This window comes from Betta splendens, chromosome 16 (genome assembly GCF_900634795.4).
Source record: "Betta splendens chromosome 16, fBetSpl5.4, whole genome shotgun sequence".
Lineage (NCBI taxonomy): Eukaryota > Metazoa > Chordata > Actinopteri > Anabantiformes > Osphronemidae > Betta > Betta splendens.
In genome coordinates this window covers 21,056,626-21,075,215 of record NC_040896.2, presented here as the reverse complement: position 1 = coordinate 21,075,215, position 18,590 = coordinate 21,056,626, and the positions used below count along the sequence as shown (strand labels likewise).

At 45.8% G+C, this 18,590-nt stretch overlaps 1 protein-coding gene across 8 annotated transcripts in view; it reads right to left on the bottom strand.

Moving 5' to 3' along the window:
- Positions 1-18,590, bottom strand: part of LOC114842483 (intermembrane lipid transfer protein VPS13B-like) — a 225,231-nt gene that overhangs the window by 71,647 nt on the left and 134,994 nt on the right. For 7 of the 8 annotated variants that reach the window (XM_029128029.3, XM_029128025.3, XM_029128026.3 and 4 more), the window contains exons 32-34: positions 13,522-13,725; positions 9,589-9,715; positions 8,516-8,659 (exon numbers count right to left, since the gene is read on the bottom strand). In XM_029128029.3, coding sequence (XP_028983862.1) covers positions 8,516-8,659; positions 9,589-9,715; positions 13,522-13,725 — 475 coding nt within the window. Of the gene's footprint in view, positions 1-3,819; positions 4,131-8,515; positions 8,660-9,588; positions 9,716-13,521; positions 13,726-18,590 lie in introns of those variants that run through there. The other variant, XM_029128031.3, reaches the window with a different exon arrangement.

The following is an 18,590-nucleotide window of genomic DNA, read 5'->3' as shown; positions in this document are numbered from 1 at the left end:
GCTCTGGCTGAAAAAAAAACAAAGATTTAACATGATAAAGGCTGGAGACCAAAAAGAAAAATGGTGAAAAGAGTGACTTAATGTGGTCCATGTGGGGAACTGTAGCTTGCTGCGCAACAGAAACCTGGCTCTGGGAGAAGTGGCGGCCGCAGCCTCCATTTTGTAAATGTCTGAACTTCAAATCCCATTTTCTCCTATAGCTGCACACAATATTATTCTGCTTACAAATATTTTGCCACAAATAAAAGGCAGATTGCTATTGTGTGGTAAAACAGTCAAACCCAGAAACCCTGATCAGGCTGCGTGTGTTGTGCTAAACGCGTTGAGTTGAACACGAAGGCCATGCACGATTCCAGACGCTGGAGAATTCGCCAAACCCACCGTGCCCCAACTCCTAATTACTGGCAAACAAAGATGATTTAAAAGGTCTGACAGACACCACCCTTTAAGCTCAATGGGAGACATCATCAGTAAACAGATCCACCAATCAAATCCAAACGTTGGGTTAGGGCATGGACGCAAAAAAACCCCAACACGCACTAATCTGTTTGGATGCAACGCAGCTGGATTACTCACTGAAGGAAGTGTTCAGAAATGCCAAAAGACAGTTTGTAGATTAACACCATGACCGTGTTAGTAAAAACAAACAGAGGAGAAAAGTGGCCTGAGCATGATGCAAGTGTTCAAAAATGATACACACACTTCATCCTCCAACTTAATCCCTTGGAAGGAAGAGGATGCTGCTGACTGGACTTGGAGAAATGATAAACAAGACAGCAGCCATATGGCAAAGGGAGGAGGGAGAGTCAAGCACTTTCTAATGGAGCTATCATGGGGCTAAAGCTAGATGGAAGACTTGGCAGAATGAGCGTGACTGATAAATGGATGAATATTTCTACATGTAACACAAAATGCCTATATTACATCCTCCTCTTACTTTACATCCCTGGACGCCTGCAAGCAGACTCCTTACATTTCACTTGATTAAATTAAGACAAAGGCCAGATGTGGGGAAAGGTGTGATTGGAAGACAAACTACAGAAAAAGTTGAAGTGAATGAAAGACAGAAACACCCAGGGGTCGCTCTTAATTACTGCATCCTGGCCTCCGCCGCAGCAAGTCATCACTTTCCTTTCTTTATCTGTACTCACTTTCTTTTTTCAATGGGAAAGGAGTGGAGAACAACTGGCTTTCATTAGCCGTCACCATCCACATTTAATTTTAAGATTGGTGTGGGGGAAATGTTCTAATCTAATATTCAGGCTCCTGTGTTTACACATAACACGGGTCCCTATTAGAGGTGGGCTTGATGACGACTGCAACAACTAAATCCTCTGAGTGTGAAAGTGTGGAAGGAATACGGTAGATGAATGCTAAACATGGAGGTTACAGAATGTGGTCAAATGTCTAGTGAAAGTCTTCGGCCATCTTTAGCAGCTAAAGCAAAGTGTGGGGAGGCAGTGTTACACCAGGAATACTCTCAATGGCAACACATCCTCGGTGCTGCAGAGATCTATGCAGTGGATTAATCATCAAGCTTCAGCCCGGCCCTCCAGATCACTCAACCAAGCATTCAACTTAACATCATTAGCTCTGGCACTACATTTTCAACAAAACAACACGAGAGACTTCAAACATCGTCTTCAGCGAGGACTCAGCAGTTCAGCGTCTGAAAGACTTCAAAAAGCACACGAGATGCCTTTCATTAGGTCATGGTGTACTTCTCCCGAAACGCCTGCCTGGCGGCCACGTCTCTATTCTGTACTTTAGTAACAAGGTTGGGGGGAAACAGCAGGGAAAACAATGGCAACCTGAGGTCATATGAGGCTGTTTGGAGGGCGACGGTGCAGGAGGTGACGGGTTGAGAAGGGCAGATGAACCCCAGGTGGTCTATGGGGCTCGTGAACTCACCACGCACGCACGCACGCACACACACGCACACACACACACGCACACACACACACGCACACACACACACACACACACACACACACACACACACACACACACACACACACACACACACACACACACACACACACACACACACACACACACACACACACACACACACAATTGAGCACACAAACATAAACACACTCACATGTGCCCAGGCACATGCAGTACAAAGTCAAAGAACAGCTTGAAGACAAGCATAATTCTGGCAGAGTATCTATTTACAGAGCTGAAATTAGAAAAAGAAGACTGAAGTAATCTTCATTTAATTTCTCTCTGGAAGTGCTCCCAGAACTGAATGAGACAAGGGCTCTGATGTGCTGTACGTTAGCTTCTCTAAGGAGAATGATGCAAGACCCCCTGTCCCCTCATCTGTGTTAGTGGAGAGGGCCTCAATGAGAGGGGACAGAGAGGACAAGGCTAAAGGACACAGCGATGCCAGAAACCGGCCCAGCCGTCTGCCTTACAATGCTCTTTAATGCACATACAGCAAACTAATTCAGGTTTCATAAAGGGCCACTGCTTACTGGACAGTAGCTGCAGTGGAGAATTTCACACACACAGTTGGACAAGTTTTAAACTCCAAAAGTAATCAGGCCGAGTTCAGGAACTGAAATATGTGACGGTGACCCGTGAAAATTAGTCTGTGACATGGGAGGCTAAGGAAATACCATAATCTATGCCGCCTGTCTGGTGAGTGTATGCAGATGTGATTACAACTAATAAAGCAGATCTTTGGTTTAAAGTCACACAACAATAACTTCAACTTAAAAGCTGTAGCTCCTGATTAAACAGCTGACAGCAACAAATCTTGGTTTTGATTGTAAGGTTCCTACTTCTTTTACCAAATCTATACCTCATTTTTTAACTTCTAGGGGGAAATTGTTGTGGACAGGCTGCTACCTTTAGGGCACTCAGTGTTCAGTGTCTTGTGGCCAGAAGGAATCAACCCACTGACCCTGCGGTTCATAGACGGCTCCTTAATCAACCCAAAACCTGCCTCAGATGCAACACTAGCCCGTGCAGGGAACGAACCCGCGACCTTTCCATTATTAGAACCACGCTTTAACCAGCTGAGTTTACCAGCCATTAAACGGGACCTCAAACGAGTAGCGTAGGGACGTGGAAAGGTACAAGATGTGACTGCACTTAAGGAAAACCATGCAGGATGTGGGAATGCTGCGCTGTAAGATAAATGATTAGTTTAACGAGAGCAGGCCGACTCGGTGGTACTTTCCTCAGTGAGAGAGGCGGATCGAGTACAGGGACCCATGTGTGCACAGGCACTCACTGCTCAGTTACACAGAGGGCCCAGTTTTCCCAATCACCTGCTATTCCAGGTGGAATTTTGCTTTCACAGGTGGAGAGAAAAGCCTGCTTCCGATTTTCACCTTTTCACACAAAAAGGCTCTCTCTACAAACTCCGTGTCTGTCCTGGTTGGCCTGGTGTGCCCTGTTTTATAGGCCCCCTGGGTCCCAGACCACCGTTCCCTCTCAGGCAGCGAGAGAGGGCACTCCCGACTCCTCCTCACCTGAGTCGACACCCGATCCCTAAAGTTCACAAAGGGGCCCGGCTCCCTCTCCTAAAAGGCTGTTTGCCCCCCCGCGCTAATAGAATTCCAGCCCTTGTGATGTTATCTTGGGTTTTCACGCCAATTTTGCCAAAACCGATTGAGGGCAGAGCAAATTCAGCTGCTACTGATCTCAAATAGATTAAGTTTCCGAGGCACCGATTTGAGAATGTGCCACGGTCGTGGTTTCAGAGGAAAGGTGCTTGGAGAGTGGGGACTGAACAAGGAAGGTGAGTTGTTATGACTGGCTGTCAATTAGCAGTTTCTTCAAACAGGAGGGTTAGTGAGACATGAACAGAAAAGGTGGTGGGGGATTGGTTTCAAAACAAAAGAAGGGCAGCAATGAAAACGTGTTTATGTTTAAGATGAGCTGCCAGCAGCCGGGATGGAGGAGGAGACGGCGTTGCACGAGCTTTATTTATTATTACTTTCAGCAGCAACAGGGCAAATGCTACACAGGACTGAAGGGGGTTAAGGTGAATGGCATCTGGCTCCCAGAGAGCGCTAATAGTCCGGCCGGCTTCTTGGTAATTTCACTCTCAGGTGATATGAGTGTGTTTCTGGCAGTTCTTGGCAGAAAGGCTCCTCTGACACCTCGCTGTCCTAGAAAGACCAGAGGTCGAGAGAGAAAATGAAAAGCTAGGAGACAATATGAAACACTCATCGCAGAGAGGAGTGGCCGTGGAAATAGTACATTTTAAACATATGCAGACAAAGATCGGGCCTCGGATCAGTCGCTGAGCCAAGACTGTCAGTACCGTGCTGCTGCAGATAAGCAGCCGTACAGTATGTGCTCCTGGCTGCTGGCGCTCCTACGTGGTCAGTCTGTGCAGGGGGAGGTGGGGGGGGTGCACTGGGCCTTGGGTTCAGGAGCGTGACCCTGGCGAACGTTAAAGGGGAGGTGACTTTAAGGAGCATTAAAGGGGAACAACCACAGTAGTGGGACTTGATGTCGCCTGACAAAATATTTCCTTTTTGAAGAAGACCTCTACTTTCTACATATATTACACATGTTCAAGTGCATGAACAGTATTACTACTGTATGTTTGTATCCAAACTGTAGCTCAGTGTGGTTTGCATAAAACCCTCTTCCCCACTAATAACTTCAAACTGTGGTCCAAACCCACTGACAACCCAAAGCAGCTACCGACCCGCGGGTTGGTGCCTACTGTAAATTCACTTCTCACAGTGGTTGGTCTTGGCTGGTGATGTCACCCACTGACTGAGTGCTGCACTGGTCTGTGCACGAGGGTGCAGCCTGTGTGTGTCCACAGGCGTTTAAGACTACAAAGATGGAATAGAGCAGCAATATCATAATCTACAGACTATCAAATTTTATCTTTCTCCAGAGGAGAGACTCTCTCCGCAGTCAGCGTGAGAGCTACGTATCGAGCCAGCTCTGGATGAAACAACGCTTTTCCAAGCGGAGCGGAGCCAGTTCCACAAGCAAGAAAGAAGAAAACCTAGAAAGAGAGAGGAAATTGATCAAATGGGAAAATGAAAGAAGTGTTGGATGACGTTTAAAAGCAGCAGGACGCCGAGAAGAAAAAAGTACGTGACAGGTACGATGGCAATGTCTTACAAGACAACTGGTGTGGGAGGATGGAAAGAAAAGGAAAACAAGGATGACTCAGGTGATGGCTGACGGCGAGTTTTTCCCCATTTTGCTTTGAGAAATCAGTAATTCAGACGTTCCTGTGATGCCTGATACTTTTCCCCAAAACTGGGCACTGCATGAGTGTGTGTTTGTGTGCGCACCGACATCTGTGTGTGTATGAGTGTGCGAGCACTGGAGGAAGTCTAAAGCCCTGTTTCCCATGCGTGTAATCATCCCAGGATGAGGTGGAGGATAAAGCCGAGTGGGACTTCCCCTGCACCAGAGGGTATTTTCCTCTCACACTGTGGTACAAGCACATGGCTGACCCGAGCTGCCTCCCTGTGCATGTTGCACAGTGAGTGAGAGAGATTAGCCCATGTATCACTATGGGAGCAATTTTTAGCCGTATTTGCTCCATGCTCCTTTGGTGGAAACTCAGCACGGCGAGGTGGTGGATGCCGTAGGAGGCCGAAGTTGTTTGTGCGGAGAAAGAAGCGAGACGCTGGGAGGATGACGGAGATGCAGACTCTCACAGAAACTCATTAGCTTCTCCAGCGCTGCTTCTGAAGAACAAATAACGTCATAGCAGAGCCGACTTACAAAATACAAACACAGGTCAGCTGTTCGGTCATAAAGAAGCATTAGTCACCGGCTCCCACATAAAAGGCTGCAGGCAGTTACCATTCAGAGAATGTGGGGACCATGTGTACATACTTTGTTTAGTGTGTGTGTGTGTGTGTGTGTGTGTGTGTGTGTGTGTGTGTGTGTGTGTGTGTGTGTGCGCGTGCGTGCGTGCGTGCGTGCGTGCGTGCATGCGTGTGTGTGACAGTGCTGATGACAGAGCAGTGAGATAGGCTCCAGAAGCCGGTTATCATCTATTCGTAGCTCTCTGACTGTGGGACCTCCTGCTGCTGAAAGCGGCCTGATCCAAGCCCAGCATCACTTTATCAACATTTACATCAACCGACAAAAGACGGAGATGAAGTTGAACTGTGACAAACTGTAGCTAATGCTGCAATAAACATCTTAATAATGACGTGATTTAAAGTGCAACAAATCTGCTTAGAAATCGTGTCACATGTGCTTTGGATCCTAATCATGAGTGAAGTGGAAACTGGTATGGAAACTAGGGACAATGGCCAACGACAGAGCGTTAAGGTTTATGAGAAACTAATGTAGTGTGCGGCAAGAGCCACAACAGATCGCAGTGTTTGTGCGCATTCCCAGTGACTAGAAAGGAGAAGTCACACACAGGACTCAAAGGCAAACACTGCCCACACGCCGTCTCGCCTGGCCGCTGCCAGGGGACGCAAGAGCTTCGACAAAACAAATTCATTAAGCCACACAATAAAACACAGCTGCGAGGGGCAACGGGAACTGTTTGAAATCAGTGCCCGGGTCTGGGGAGGATGTGTGCAGAGCAACAGACGCGTTCTCAAAATCTCTAGAAAAAGAATGACAACAGGACGAAAAGCTTGGAAAATTAGAGAGAGTGAGGAGGAAGCAGCGTTTAATTTGACTGAGGACGGAGCAGACGGTGAGAGCGGCCGTGCTTTGCTGAAGACATTGCGTCTGCCCCAGATGCAGGACCTGCTTTTAATCAACGCTTTTGAACAGGTTGCATAAAAGAAGTACAAATAAAACTGTCAGATACTGGAAATAACGAAAGTTGGGTTTGAATATAAAAACACACATACATGTACTACATCCACGATGGGATTTTTTAATGTTTAAAACCTGCTATCAATCAGCTGCATTCACGTACATGCGGACTGTAAGTGTGTCACGAGCCTTTACCTGTTCCAGATTCACAATCCAAACAATGTCAGTGCAAATACTACTGGTATTATTGGAGGGTGGTGTGTCTAATGTGTTTTCTTGGGGTAGAAAGGCTGCTGGCAGAGCGGGCTGTGACTGAGGAGAAGCAGCCGTCTGCAGCTGGAGTCAGCACGCGGTGCCGTCCTTAAACGCACCACTAGAGGCCTCTGCAGCTTGTGGAATCAGCTTCTGCAAAACCGGGACGAGTCTCGCTCACACTGACCTCCCTGCGCTGCGCGTTCCGGGCCAAGCAGCCGGACAGACGCCGTCGCCAAAAGGCTTACGACACAGATAGATGGAGGTACAAATAGTTTTACAGGGTGTCCAAAAATCCAAAGCCAAGCCACATTTATTCAGAGCAACCTCTGTGCTGTGCAGCTGCAGAGGTGAAGACACACACACACACTGACTGACCTCAGTGTTAATGACAGCGTTATGCTGTATAATGTCACTACTATAAAACTAAATGAGCAAAGATTATTAAAAGACTCACAATATGTACAGGACATATTAAAGAATCCAAATACTGCAGTATTTTTCCTCAAACACAGAGCCAGAGCTTTTTCAGATGTTATAGTATAATGCACCTTACTTAAAGTGGTACAATAAAAGCTACAAAGTGGAACACGCAGAGTACCACAGAAGAGAAAATGTCACCCGCAAGCTGGTGAATTCTCTCATCCTGCCTTAAACCTGGATGAACCCTCTGCTGCCGTTAGCTGCCCCTCAACAGGATAAGACCATGAGTCATTACAAAGTCAGAGGTGAGGTCTCAGAAATCATCCAAATCAGATCCAGATGCACAACAGGAACCTCCTTAAATCTGACTGTATAAATAGCTAAATAAATGAATCATTAAAATAAGTCATCAACTTCAGTTTCTTTTCAGTATTTTTTTCTATAGTTTTGTGTTAACAATGACACATTAAGAGAAAATCTAAATGGGATTATTCACTCGTTGCAATGGTAATGGTAACAGAAACAAAGTGTGATTACTGTACCCAAATCCCTAATGTGTTTTTCTGAGAAGCAAACGTCGCTTTCAGAAGCCTTTACGGGATTTGACTCAGTTTAGCTCCTCCTGTGAAGACTCACTAAGATTCAAGCCCTTCTCCCTTCACCTCCCCCCGCTGTCCCCTTCCATACTCCACGACTCCCATCCTCCCCACAGCCGGTAAATATTTTTATATTGTGTTCCATTAGAAAGCTTTATTAAGCATTCAGACGGGGCAAACGGCGCCTGGGAGCTCCCTGTCCTGTAAACAATAGGAAGGGCCCTGAAAGCTGCAGCTGAGGACGGAGCTCTAAACTATGGCCACATTAGAGAACTGCCTTTCTCTGAATGAGTAAATATTTAAATGTGTTGGAATCACCCAAAATAGTCAGGGGGTGATAGTTAGGGCACAGTGTAAGGAAAATGGTTAGGACGGATTTGAGCAAAACCACAAGACATCCATTATATTATAATATTATATCCATTATAACTCAATTAATAATTAAATTACAAGCTATCAGCTGTCTGAAGCGATGGAATGTGTGTTTTACTCATGACTCGTGACTGCTTTGAACGTACCTCAGCGGCTTCTTCAGGGGCATCCATCCCCATCACGTTGTCTCGAACAAGCTGCTGGAGGAGCTGCACCTGGGCCACGCTGAGGTAGAAATCCAGACTGCTGGTCACGTTCACCTCCAGGGAGTGGCCGCACACCACCACCTCCTAGAGCCGTGGGGAGACACCACCGGGGATCAGGATTAGCTGTGGCCTCCTTTGTAATATTAGCCTACAGAATTTAGTTTGTTTCTGACGGAACAACCCACGTATATTCATACCAAAATATGCCGTTTTCTTCCCAATTTCTGTTTTTCAGGTCCTAATTACAGTAGCAGTCATTTTATCACAGGGTTAAAATCAAGTCAGGGTAAATGGCAGCAGACAGGTTGTAATAAAAACATTGAATATTTAATAAATGTCTCTTTTGCATATATAAGTTAAAAGCAGCGAGAGGTCACCTAAAAAGAGAACATGATTGTTATTCACGCATAAAGTTCAAAGCTCTGTTCTGTTTGTGTTGTTACTGGCTGAAATCTCCTTACAGTATGTCAGGGAGTCCTACAAATCACTGTGTGTGTGTGCAAACTATGGATTAGCTGTTATGCATTGTCAAGGGGCATGTTAGCGTGGACAGACGAGGCATCAAAGAGCGCTGCGCCAGAAAACATCAGCTGTATAAGCAGAACGGCCTGAACTCTGAGGGTCAGAAGCCTCCATTACACGGCTGGCTGGCTGAGGGACGCCTAATGAGTATGTTACTGTACGTTGAGAGGCAAAAAGTAAATAATTCTGACATCGCACATAATAAGCGTCTATTTTCACATGATGGATCGTGAGAGAAATAGTTGGGAGCACGAATATAACAGGTCATGGTCAAAGGGCACGAGATGTAGGTGTAACTAGTGAATGAGCTTCCACAGCAGATGAAGGAAAACCTGTGTCAGCTGTGTGTGTTTCCTGTAATATTGTTGCCTAAGCAACTCCTTCCCACCTGTTCTCATTTTAATACTAGATAATAATAGAGCAAGGTATTAATGAACTCAGAGTCTCCACTTTATCACAGCACTGCTTTGGTACTGCCCGTCTGAACTGACCTCGGTCTGTCCACTGTCAGGAGACACGCTCTTGCTGAAGATGATGGCCGGGGCTGCCGTCACGCGAACAGAGAAGTCGGTGAGGATCGGCGTGAGAATGGCGCGGCGCTCCTGGTGCCTCCTCATACTGCACAGAGAAAGCACACAGAACCAAACCGCTTAACATGAGTACAGATGTTGATTTCTGCATTCATGACACAATATTCTTTTTTCTTTTGTTTTAGCATCATTTGATATCAATCAATCATTATTATTCATTCTTCTGCAGTATTTAATTAGCTTGAATTCCACATTGAATTGGAACATAATTATAACTTAAAACAATCATGAGGATGCGTTTTGAAAAAGAACCCATAAAGTGTTTTAAACCAGAGCTATTGTTGCCTTAACTGACAGGCAGCCACTCATTTCAAATGTCTCCAGTTCAGAGCAGTAGGAGCACTTCAAAAAAGCTTTTCTACTGCAGATCTGTCCTTTTCTTTCGTCCCAAAATCGTGACTGTGGCTTTAGAGATGTGGAGTGAGACGTTATTTGACAGGTTTCAATTGGGAACACACCTTAATTGTATACACAAGATCAAACCAAGACCTTCTCACACCAGCTTTCTCCATTTCACTAATGCTCATTCCCACCATCAAGTCATATTTGTGGGAACATTTGTTACTGTAAAACAAATACACAAGCAGGATTTATAAGGTGGTGTTAATTGCCACATCTGTTGCTATTAAAACAATCAAGCATCGCGGCTTCCAATATTTATAGTTGGCCAGGATTATAAAAAGCTCTGTTTCTAGGTGGCCTCTAACACAGTACTTAACCAGAACCAATATCATGTTCACTTCTGCTTCACAAATGTGCATTACCACTGCCTTAAGGGATTATTTTCTGACACATTGCTTTGCATAGAGAGGCTGAGGGAGGCCTAATTTGGAGGTCAAATGATCTGATGGGCCAATTGGTGTTGGCCAATCTCCTGGCAGACGTGGACTGAAACAACGAGTGTCTTGTTGCATGGGACAGGTGCTATCATTCACCATCAAGGCTGGAAAAATGAGTCTCAGCTTACCCGTAGTATGGGTCTCCTCACTGGGCCGCTAAGCACCTTTGAGCGGGTGTGGTGCGAACAATAAAAAATGGAAAGAATGACTTTTGTTTCTGAGACCACAGATATCAGTGACATGAACAATGAAAGAGAGGCCTGCACAGGGTGGTGGACAGGAGGGGAGGTGGACGCAGTTCACAGCTCCCTGACACGGGGTCTTTTCCTTGTCGCGATTACAAACTGCGACGAGGACAGATAATGTCAGCGGATCCACAGTGCAGGAATTTCCTCGCAAAATATCAGGAAGCCAACTGAGGCCGCTGCCGATTCGCAACTACTGGAACTCAACAGAGTGACCTCGGAATCAAAACCTGGAAGGAGGGGTGAGTGGGCGGGTAGGGATGGAGGGAGGGAGGGAGGGATCAATTTAGGGAATGAGGGAAAGGTGTGAACTTTGGAAGTGCTGTTTGTCAAAGCTTGTTACAACCAGGGAGGCGTATGGTAGCGGGTGATTTCTGCAGACAAGGAAAGCTGTGAACTTGACTGCCCCCCCTTTTTTTGTGTGCTGGAACATTCAAAATTGCACGTTCGGTTACGACCAGTCGGCTGAGGCTCGGGTGGACGCAGCAGCACAGCAGAGTCCTTTTTCCAACAGAGCCTCCAGCGTTGCTCCTGCCATGGCACGGAGAGAGGGGGAACGAGGAGGCAACCAAGGCCACCTTGAAGGGATTCTCAGGAAAGTTAAAGTCGAAGTGACGTTCAAAAATCCCAGCAACAGGTGGCGAGATTTGACCTTCTCAGATGACACAGACGCGTGTGTATACTGGAATGACTTTAAAGACTTTTAAAGACTTTAAAGAACTATGAGAAAACAAGAGAGTTAAAAGACAGAAGCTAATTTTGAAGGCGAAATTCAGTAATTTATTATTTAAACCTGACGACTAGCCTGATAAGTACTACAACACTCCATGTATTTACAAGTTACTGTGTGTCGATCCATGAAGCACAAAACAAACTAGTCCTGAATAGAAATCCAGACCTGCAGCTACAGGGTAGTATGTTTAAAGAAAGTTGAGCCTCCTTCAAAGTCTCCTGGAGAAAGTGTGAGCCCAAAATCTCACCTCATTGGCCTTTAAGACAGTCTGGCCTTGGCCCTCAGCCCAAGCTGCCGTGTTTTCATTAACGCTGTGACATGTGGAGAGGCAGAAAATGGAAGCCGTGCGTGCCTCAGTAGCACCTTGCTCGTTTGAGATCCTCAGTATTAAGAGGGTGTAAGACTCCAACATTAGTCCAGGTCCATTACTTAAAGGGCCTGTTTTACAGCAGACTGTGCTACAGTCGGAGAATTGAAGACAAAGTGAGGATAGATGGTTAAAACTACTGCAGAGACACAGAAAGGAAAAGAAACGTAATGTGGGTGGTCTAATGGTTAGAGATACAATCCCATACAGTAGGTGCACTCCTTTGTTTTGTTGAAATGTCAAACACTAAAGCTCCACTTGCTTGCTCATTCTGACTCATTCTGGCTGAAAACATCCTCTCAAATGAGATGCGGACATGATTTAATAGCGTAGAAGAGTAGGTTGTTCCAGAAATGAAAGAGGCCTTGTGGCAATTTTTAAGCATTCGGCTCAACTTTTAAAGCATCTTTAAGAGGAGGCATATGTGATAGAAGAGGGGAGCTAATTAACAGCATGTGTGCGAGGTCATAGGTCAGGTGCTGATAGAACAGGCGAGTGTGCTGCTACGTTCAGCCCTTAACGCTTGCTCCTCATCTAATAATATGTACAGAACTGACGTGAATTTTTATGGCGGAAATATTGTAATAATATAGTTCTGCATGATAATACTGAGTAGAAATGAAAGTGGAAACTGAGGGCTCAGTATTAGTATGGTTGGCTGTTCTCATACTGTACAGTGTGTGAGAATCTGCAATAAAGAAAATATCATTATTCATGAGTATGAATGAGTGTGTGTGTGTGTGTGTGTGTGTGTGTGTGTGTGTGTGTGTGTGTGTGTGTGTGTGTGTGTGTGTGTGTGTGTGTGTGTGTGCTCCACAGTTTGGTCGGTTTCTGTGTAAAAGGTGTGAGCGTGTCGGCCAGGCAGCTCTGGTGACCTGAGAGCTCTCCATCCAAACCAGGCCCATGTTGATCTTGCGCTGTATACTTCCAAGAGGCTTATTTTTAGTTGACAGGGGACAAATCTAGACTCGTTGCCTGTGATTCTGTTAGTTTTGGGTCAGTTCCCTCTCAAAACAGGAGTAAAAAAAAAAAAAAAAAAGGATGTGGGGCCAAACAGGCTGTTACGCTCATGCTTGTTTTAGCTCCCGCATCTATAAAAAAATGACAGGGTTTGTAATTACGCATGGAGAGGCTCCATGATAGGGAGCTAGCTCAATAACTACGTGCTGCTTCCACATTAAGACTGATGAGATAAATCATGGGATGTGTGCAGTGGATCACACACAGTGCACCTGACTAGGGGGTGTTTGGATTTGAGCTAACAGCAATGCAACGCTCCATTACTGTCCTATGCCAAGAGTAATATTAAAGGAGCCATAAACTTACGTAACTCAGAGATAAGTCATTAGGATACATTGACCAGGACCCATGCGCCTCTCTACAAAATAAGATGTATGGCCATATTTTGCACACAGTTGGTTTCGCAAGTTAACAATATGCTGTGGTTGTTCCTATCACCTCCGTCAAGTGACACCTCAAGCACAAATCACAAATGGCGATTAGGTTGAGGAGCAGTTGCCGAGATACTGCAGAGTAGATAAACCGTACAGAGACCACAAAACAGACATTTGGTACAAAGTGTTCAGGGTTTCTGCTCAGAACAGGAACAAACAAATCACCTAACATCCAAAGACACAAACCGCTCCTGACCTGCTGGCCATGTTCCACTCCAAGGCCGGGTTCTGGGAGCTCCTCTCACTCTCCGCCGAGATGCTTCCTTTGACTCCCTCCTTCTCCGGCTTGAGTTGCTCCCAGTGAGTGGTTCCTATGGTGATGTACTGGAGGTCGACCTGGTACTGACGGTCCTCCACCTCTGATCCTGGGTCACGCAGGATGCCGAGGTTGAGAGCACGCCTAAAGTCAAAGAGAAAAAGCATTTGGTTGGAGGCTACACATTCATGTCGTGTGGCTCTAGTTCGGCTGTAGCAGGATGCTGTATTGCTTTTTTGACATACTGTAAGTACTACAGTATATAACAATCATTCTTTCCTTCTTTTAGTAACGCAGTATCGTCCAAGATAATTCATGGCTAAAGTAATATGTCTGGTACTTGTACAGTGGGGATAGGGATAAAAACACAGGCCCTGGGTGAAATAATCTACCTTTGATAAGGTTCTGACTCAGGCCAGCTTATCACTGGACGTGAACACGGCTTAAACCCCTGGCTCTGTGACCCAGTGGTCCTTTTCTATTCCTGTCTCCAGCAACACACAGCTCCTACATTATACACAAACTGTAACATGGTGGAGGAGATGTGGAGATATGTCAGGAGTGGGCAGCATCGTCTCCAAACTGTTACAGTCAAGTGAGCAAACACTGCCCATCAGCGCCAAGAAAAAGTGATGTCATCTATTTTGCCTGACGAATTCACGAGGCAAAAGGAATAATCAAAATTTAACATCTGCATATGACATCAGGGCTTGGTTCGTTATGATATGTTTATTTGTGCTGGTGAATTCAAATGAGAGCTTAAACGGTATAAATAAAGGCTTAAAACGGCTGCAGATGTAGTGGCAGCATGAGTAGTTTTATTTGTTTCAGCAACGTCAATGCTAATTTTCATATAGTGTTTCCTTTACTTAGCCACACTGGAATGCCCTTAACCAGAGCGTGATGTTATGACAATGAGCACCGAGCACAAAAGCAACGACAATGGAAGATCAGAGGAGCACGACTGGATTTAACTGGCTTTGTTGACACACAAACAAGTGAAACAGATCCTTAATCAACATTTGGAACCGCATTTATCAACAGAGAATATTATAAATCAAACCCTGAGCCCTGTAAGGTTTGGGTGGGATGTGTCAGTCTAGATTCATTAGGGCTTTTGTAACAGTACCTCCATCACCCTCCTCAACCCCAAACGGTATTTTTCACATTAAACAAACCACAGTTACCTCATGTGCTTTCCAAATTATCTCTTAACTTCAGCTTATTTAGGAGGCTCTCTTACTCATAATCAACACAGCGCTGGAGTCTGCAGCCAGCGCTCCGAAGCACGGCGCGGTGCGGCGGGGTCATCTCCAGTGACATAAATAAATAAGACAAACATTTGTCTTGGTCATGCAGCCAGTGGAAAACGGAGCGATTTAATATCAAAAGACATATTTCAGCCAATCGCAGGAAACAAGAGAGCTTCATTTCTGACAAATGAGGAGGGGAGGAATTTTTGAAGTTACCCTTGGGGTGCAATAATAATTGAAGCCAGACTTTCTTGTTGTACAAGTGGGGGGAGAACAGTGGAGCTTTGACATGTCTGATTGGTCATGTAAAGACCACACTGCTTGGCCAAGAGGAGACAGAGAATGTGTCTGGGAGCGCGTCACTCACTCCAAGCCATCACACACACAAGGAGGCTACAGACAGAGCAGGGCAGGTGGAACACACCCTTTGGGCCGACTGTCTGGGGTTTCTCGCCATTATGAGACATCTGTTTGCCACTACCATGTGAAAAATACAGAGCAAAATGAAAATAACAAGTCATAAATGACATGCTTTCGCAGATGAGCCGAAGGGGGAGAAGTGGGAGTGGGAGAGACATTCCCCTCAAACACAAGTACTTAGCTTTGCCCTTGTTCCTGAGCCAACCTTATTTTAATTGCAAGAAAAAAACCACAGAAACATTATATTTTATGACAGAATTCTGCTATTTATAAAGATGGATCAAAAGCTCTGCTGCAAGAACACTCTGTTTCATTGCATTCATGGCTATTACGTTAAAAAACGTTTCTCCCTCTTCTGACACAATTTCAATCCAGCGAGAGTCCAAAAAGCCACCGGTCCGACTCTGCATCAGAGCTGAAATATTAGGGCTTTCATCCAACAGTGTTACGGCTCAAGGTCAGAGCCTTCATCCAATCAAGCCCTCAGGTGGGAAAGAGCAGACAAAACGCTGCAGACATGGCGGTGGTGTGTACCCACGATGCGATTAGCAGCTCCAGCTCGCTGTGTAACATTCTTCTTGTGTGTGCTGTTCAGCTCATCAGTCATGATTTGTGCGCTTAAGTGGACGCGTTGGAGGAGCTCACGCTTAATATGGAGCAAATGATGTGTGGTGAGATGAGTGAGGGAAGACGCTCAGAGGAGCACACACGCAACAGACAGTGTCAGTTCAAATAAAAGACAAGACAAACAGGAACACAAGTTCACAACAACAACAACAAATTATACACGTCCGTAAAAAACAATACGATATTACAATGCTGCAAATGTAGACACTCGCTGGCAATATTGGCTTTGGCATTTAGAGATTTTAAATTTATGTAATTATTTCAGGCCCTGAAGACATTAAAGAATCATTTGAAGGAGCAACTATTGTACAGAAGCTGCTGGTAAAGCTTTACTTACAGTAGATGAATGTTGATTTCAACTGACTTTGCTTCTGACCAATCAAAGGGCAGCAGTGTTGCGTTTGTGAAATGCTGTGTTTTCCACTGAAGGGCCACCATAAACTAGCCTTAACCGCATGCACACATCAGTTAGCAAGCACATCCAATTATGCAAATGCATATAGAGTACTGATAAACAGCCAATGCTCCGTGCAGACGCACAGGGCGGCTGCACGCCACGGCGGTATTAGGTCTAACCACGGAGGGATTTACTTCGCTACTGCACAAAACGATGAAATAACATCCAGACTTGGAATATAGAACTTGGATGGTGGAGTGGAATGAATAGAGAAAATAAAGTTAAATATATTTGAAGATTGTCAAAGGGATACAGAACCACACAGAGCAGAGCCAATTGGTAAATAAGTACGGAGGCTTGTTGAAATAGAGCAAAAGTGGAATCTTGGGAGAGCCTGATTACCATGCTGAGGTTTCGAAGGCTAACAGTGGTTCAAGGTTGTAAAACAAACCGCAGCGGGATCTGGTTGAGGTTCTGGGCTCAACGGTAGGAGTGTGGGAGCGGCGGCTGCCTGCGCTGCTGCTGCTGCAGTCACTTGTCAGGGATCCCGCGAGGCAGGTCGTCCCCCGTGGGCCTCGGCTTCCAGCGGCCTCCGGTCGCGTCTCGTCTCGTTCCGTCCCCCCCGCACCCACAAACCAGAGGCGAAGGCGCCGTTGGCTTCTGGATCTCATCACTCTGAAACCCGCAACCTTAATCTAGAACTCGAGGCGTGTTTTTCACTGCGCTGCTTGCGCGTCCAGTGACTGTGTGAGACTGGAGGCTGTGGAAACGCGTGGGCCTGTGCGGCTGCAGGGGCGATAAGGCCGCAGCCGCTTCCGCTCCCCGGCTGGAGCGCACTGTAAATACTGAGCAGATCTTAATCACCGCTCCACCGAGTCAAGCTAAATTACACTCGGACACAAATGCTATGTTTCACGAGTGTTCCATGTCATTCGTCTTGACCTCAGCTAATGCACATCTTGACTGAAAGAACACAGGCTAGTTGAAGGACACGATGATGCATGTCTTGCTGCATCAATTCATTTGGTCAGAACCGCTGTTTCATTGGTAGAGGAACATCCAAGAGACAGAGGTTTTTGCGCATCCAGCATAAATACTAGTTTTCCTCCATAAATTCTGAAATTAAAGTGTTCAATTGAGGTTTCGACTCTTTCTCTGTGGCTCCGGGTGGTATTAGCCAAACTCCATTAGCACCCAGCAAGGCCTCTGTGGTGTCTGTGCTGTGGGGAGGCCAGAGCTGCACAGTGACTTCTCCATCAGCTGGCCGTGGCTCCCAGCAGCTTAAAGCGGAGTCCCGCTGGGCCCGGGTGTGTGCCGAGGGGGAATTCACCAGCATTAAGATTCATGAAACTTGCAATTACTTAGTACTGTAAGTTAAGCACCTCGGCCTATGGTGGTCCGCTCCGAACTGCCAGAAACTCGGTAACTTCTGAGATGTGGATTTATGACCCCAGTCAAGTCCAATTGCTGTTAATTTGCATCTACCAATTATAGTAATTAAGGCTCTGGATCAGAACACTGAGCAGCCCTCGGGAGTGAGAAAGGAAAAGTTGTGGAATAAGGCGAGTCAGCAAAATATGAACCAGTCACTCAAGGACTTTTATGCTGCTGCTACTAAAATGATTTTTGATGACTGAACACACATGAAACACACACACAAAACAAACAAGACAACAAAGCTGCAACAAAGTTCTCAACTTGTAACAATTAGAACCACAACACTAGACTGTTGTATTTACTGTAATTCAGGGTGCTTCAAGTCAAGTACAAAATTAAAAACTACACAAAAACAGCAACTGACAAGTTTGATTCCCACCACTTATCCTTTCCTCACCAGCCTGGCAGCGCTCAGCATCTCCATTGCTGCTCCCAACAGAAGCCTGTTATTCATTAGGCTGATTGCACTTTAAACACTCGTGCTCAACCAATTATATCCTATTTACACAAGATCTTAGACAGGAAATGATTACAGTGCTTGTACATACACTGCAGAAGGGGCTTTAGCTTAAGTGCACAGCAGTAACATGACAGTGAGACAAAGCACTGCAGGAGAAGCACCTCTGTTTACGGAGTCTTAATTACGAGAGTCATTTATCTCCGGCGCGACTGACGTGTCCGGGACGTCACCCTCCTATAAACACAGCCTGTGCTCTGAGGACGCTGGCGAACACGTGCTCGCCTCGGCGGCCTGTTGAACATGTCAGTCTGTCCTTTACGCCTTTCGAATCTGCTCCTTGCGTCGACGTTGCAAACGTGCCATGTGTGACGACTGTACAGATGGTTCATTTGTATTTTGTGGAATTCACAAATAC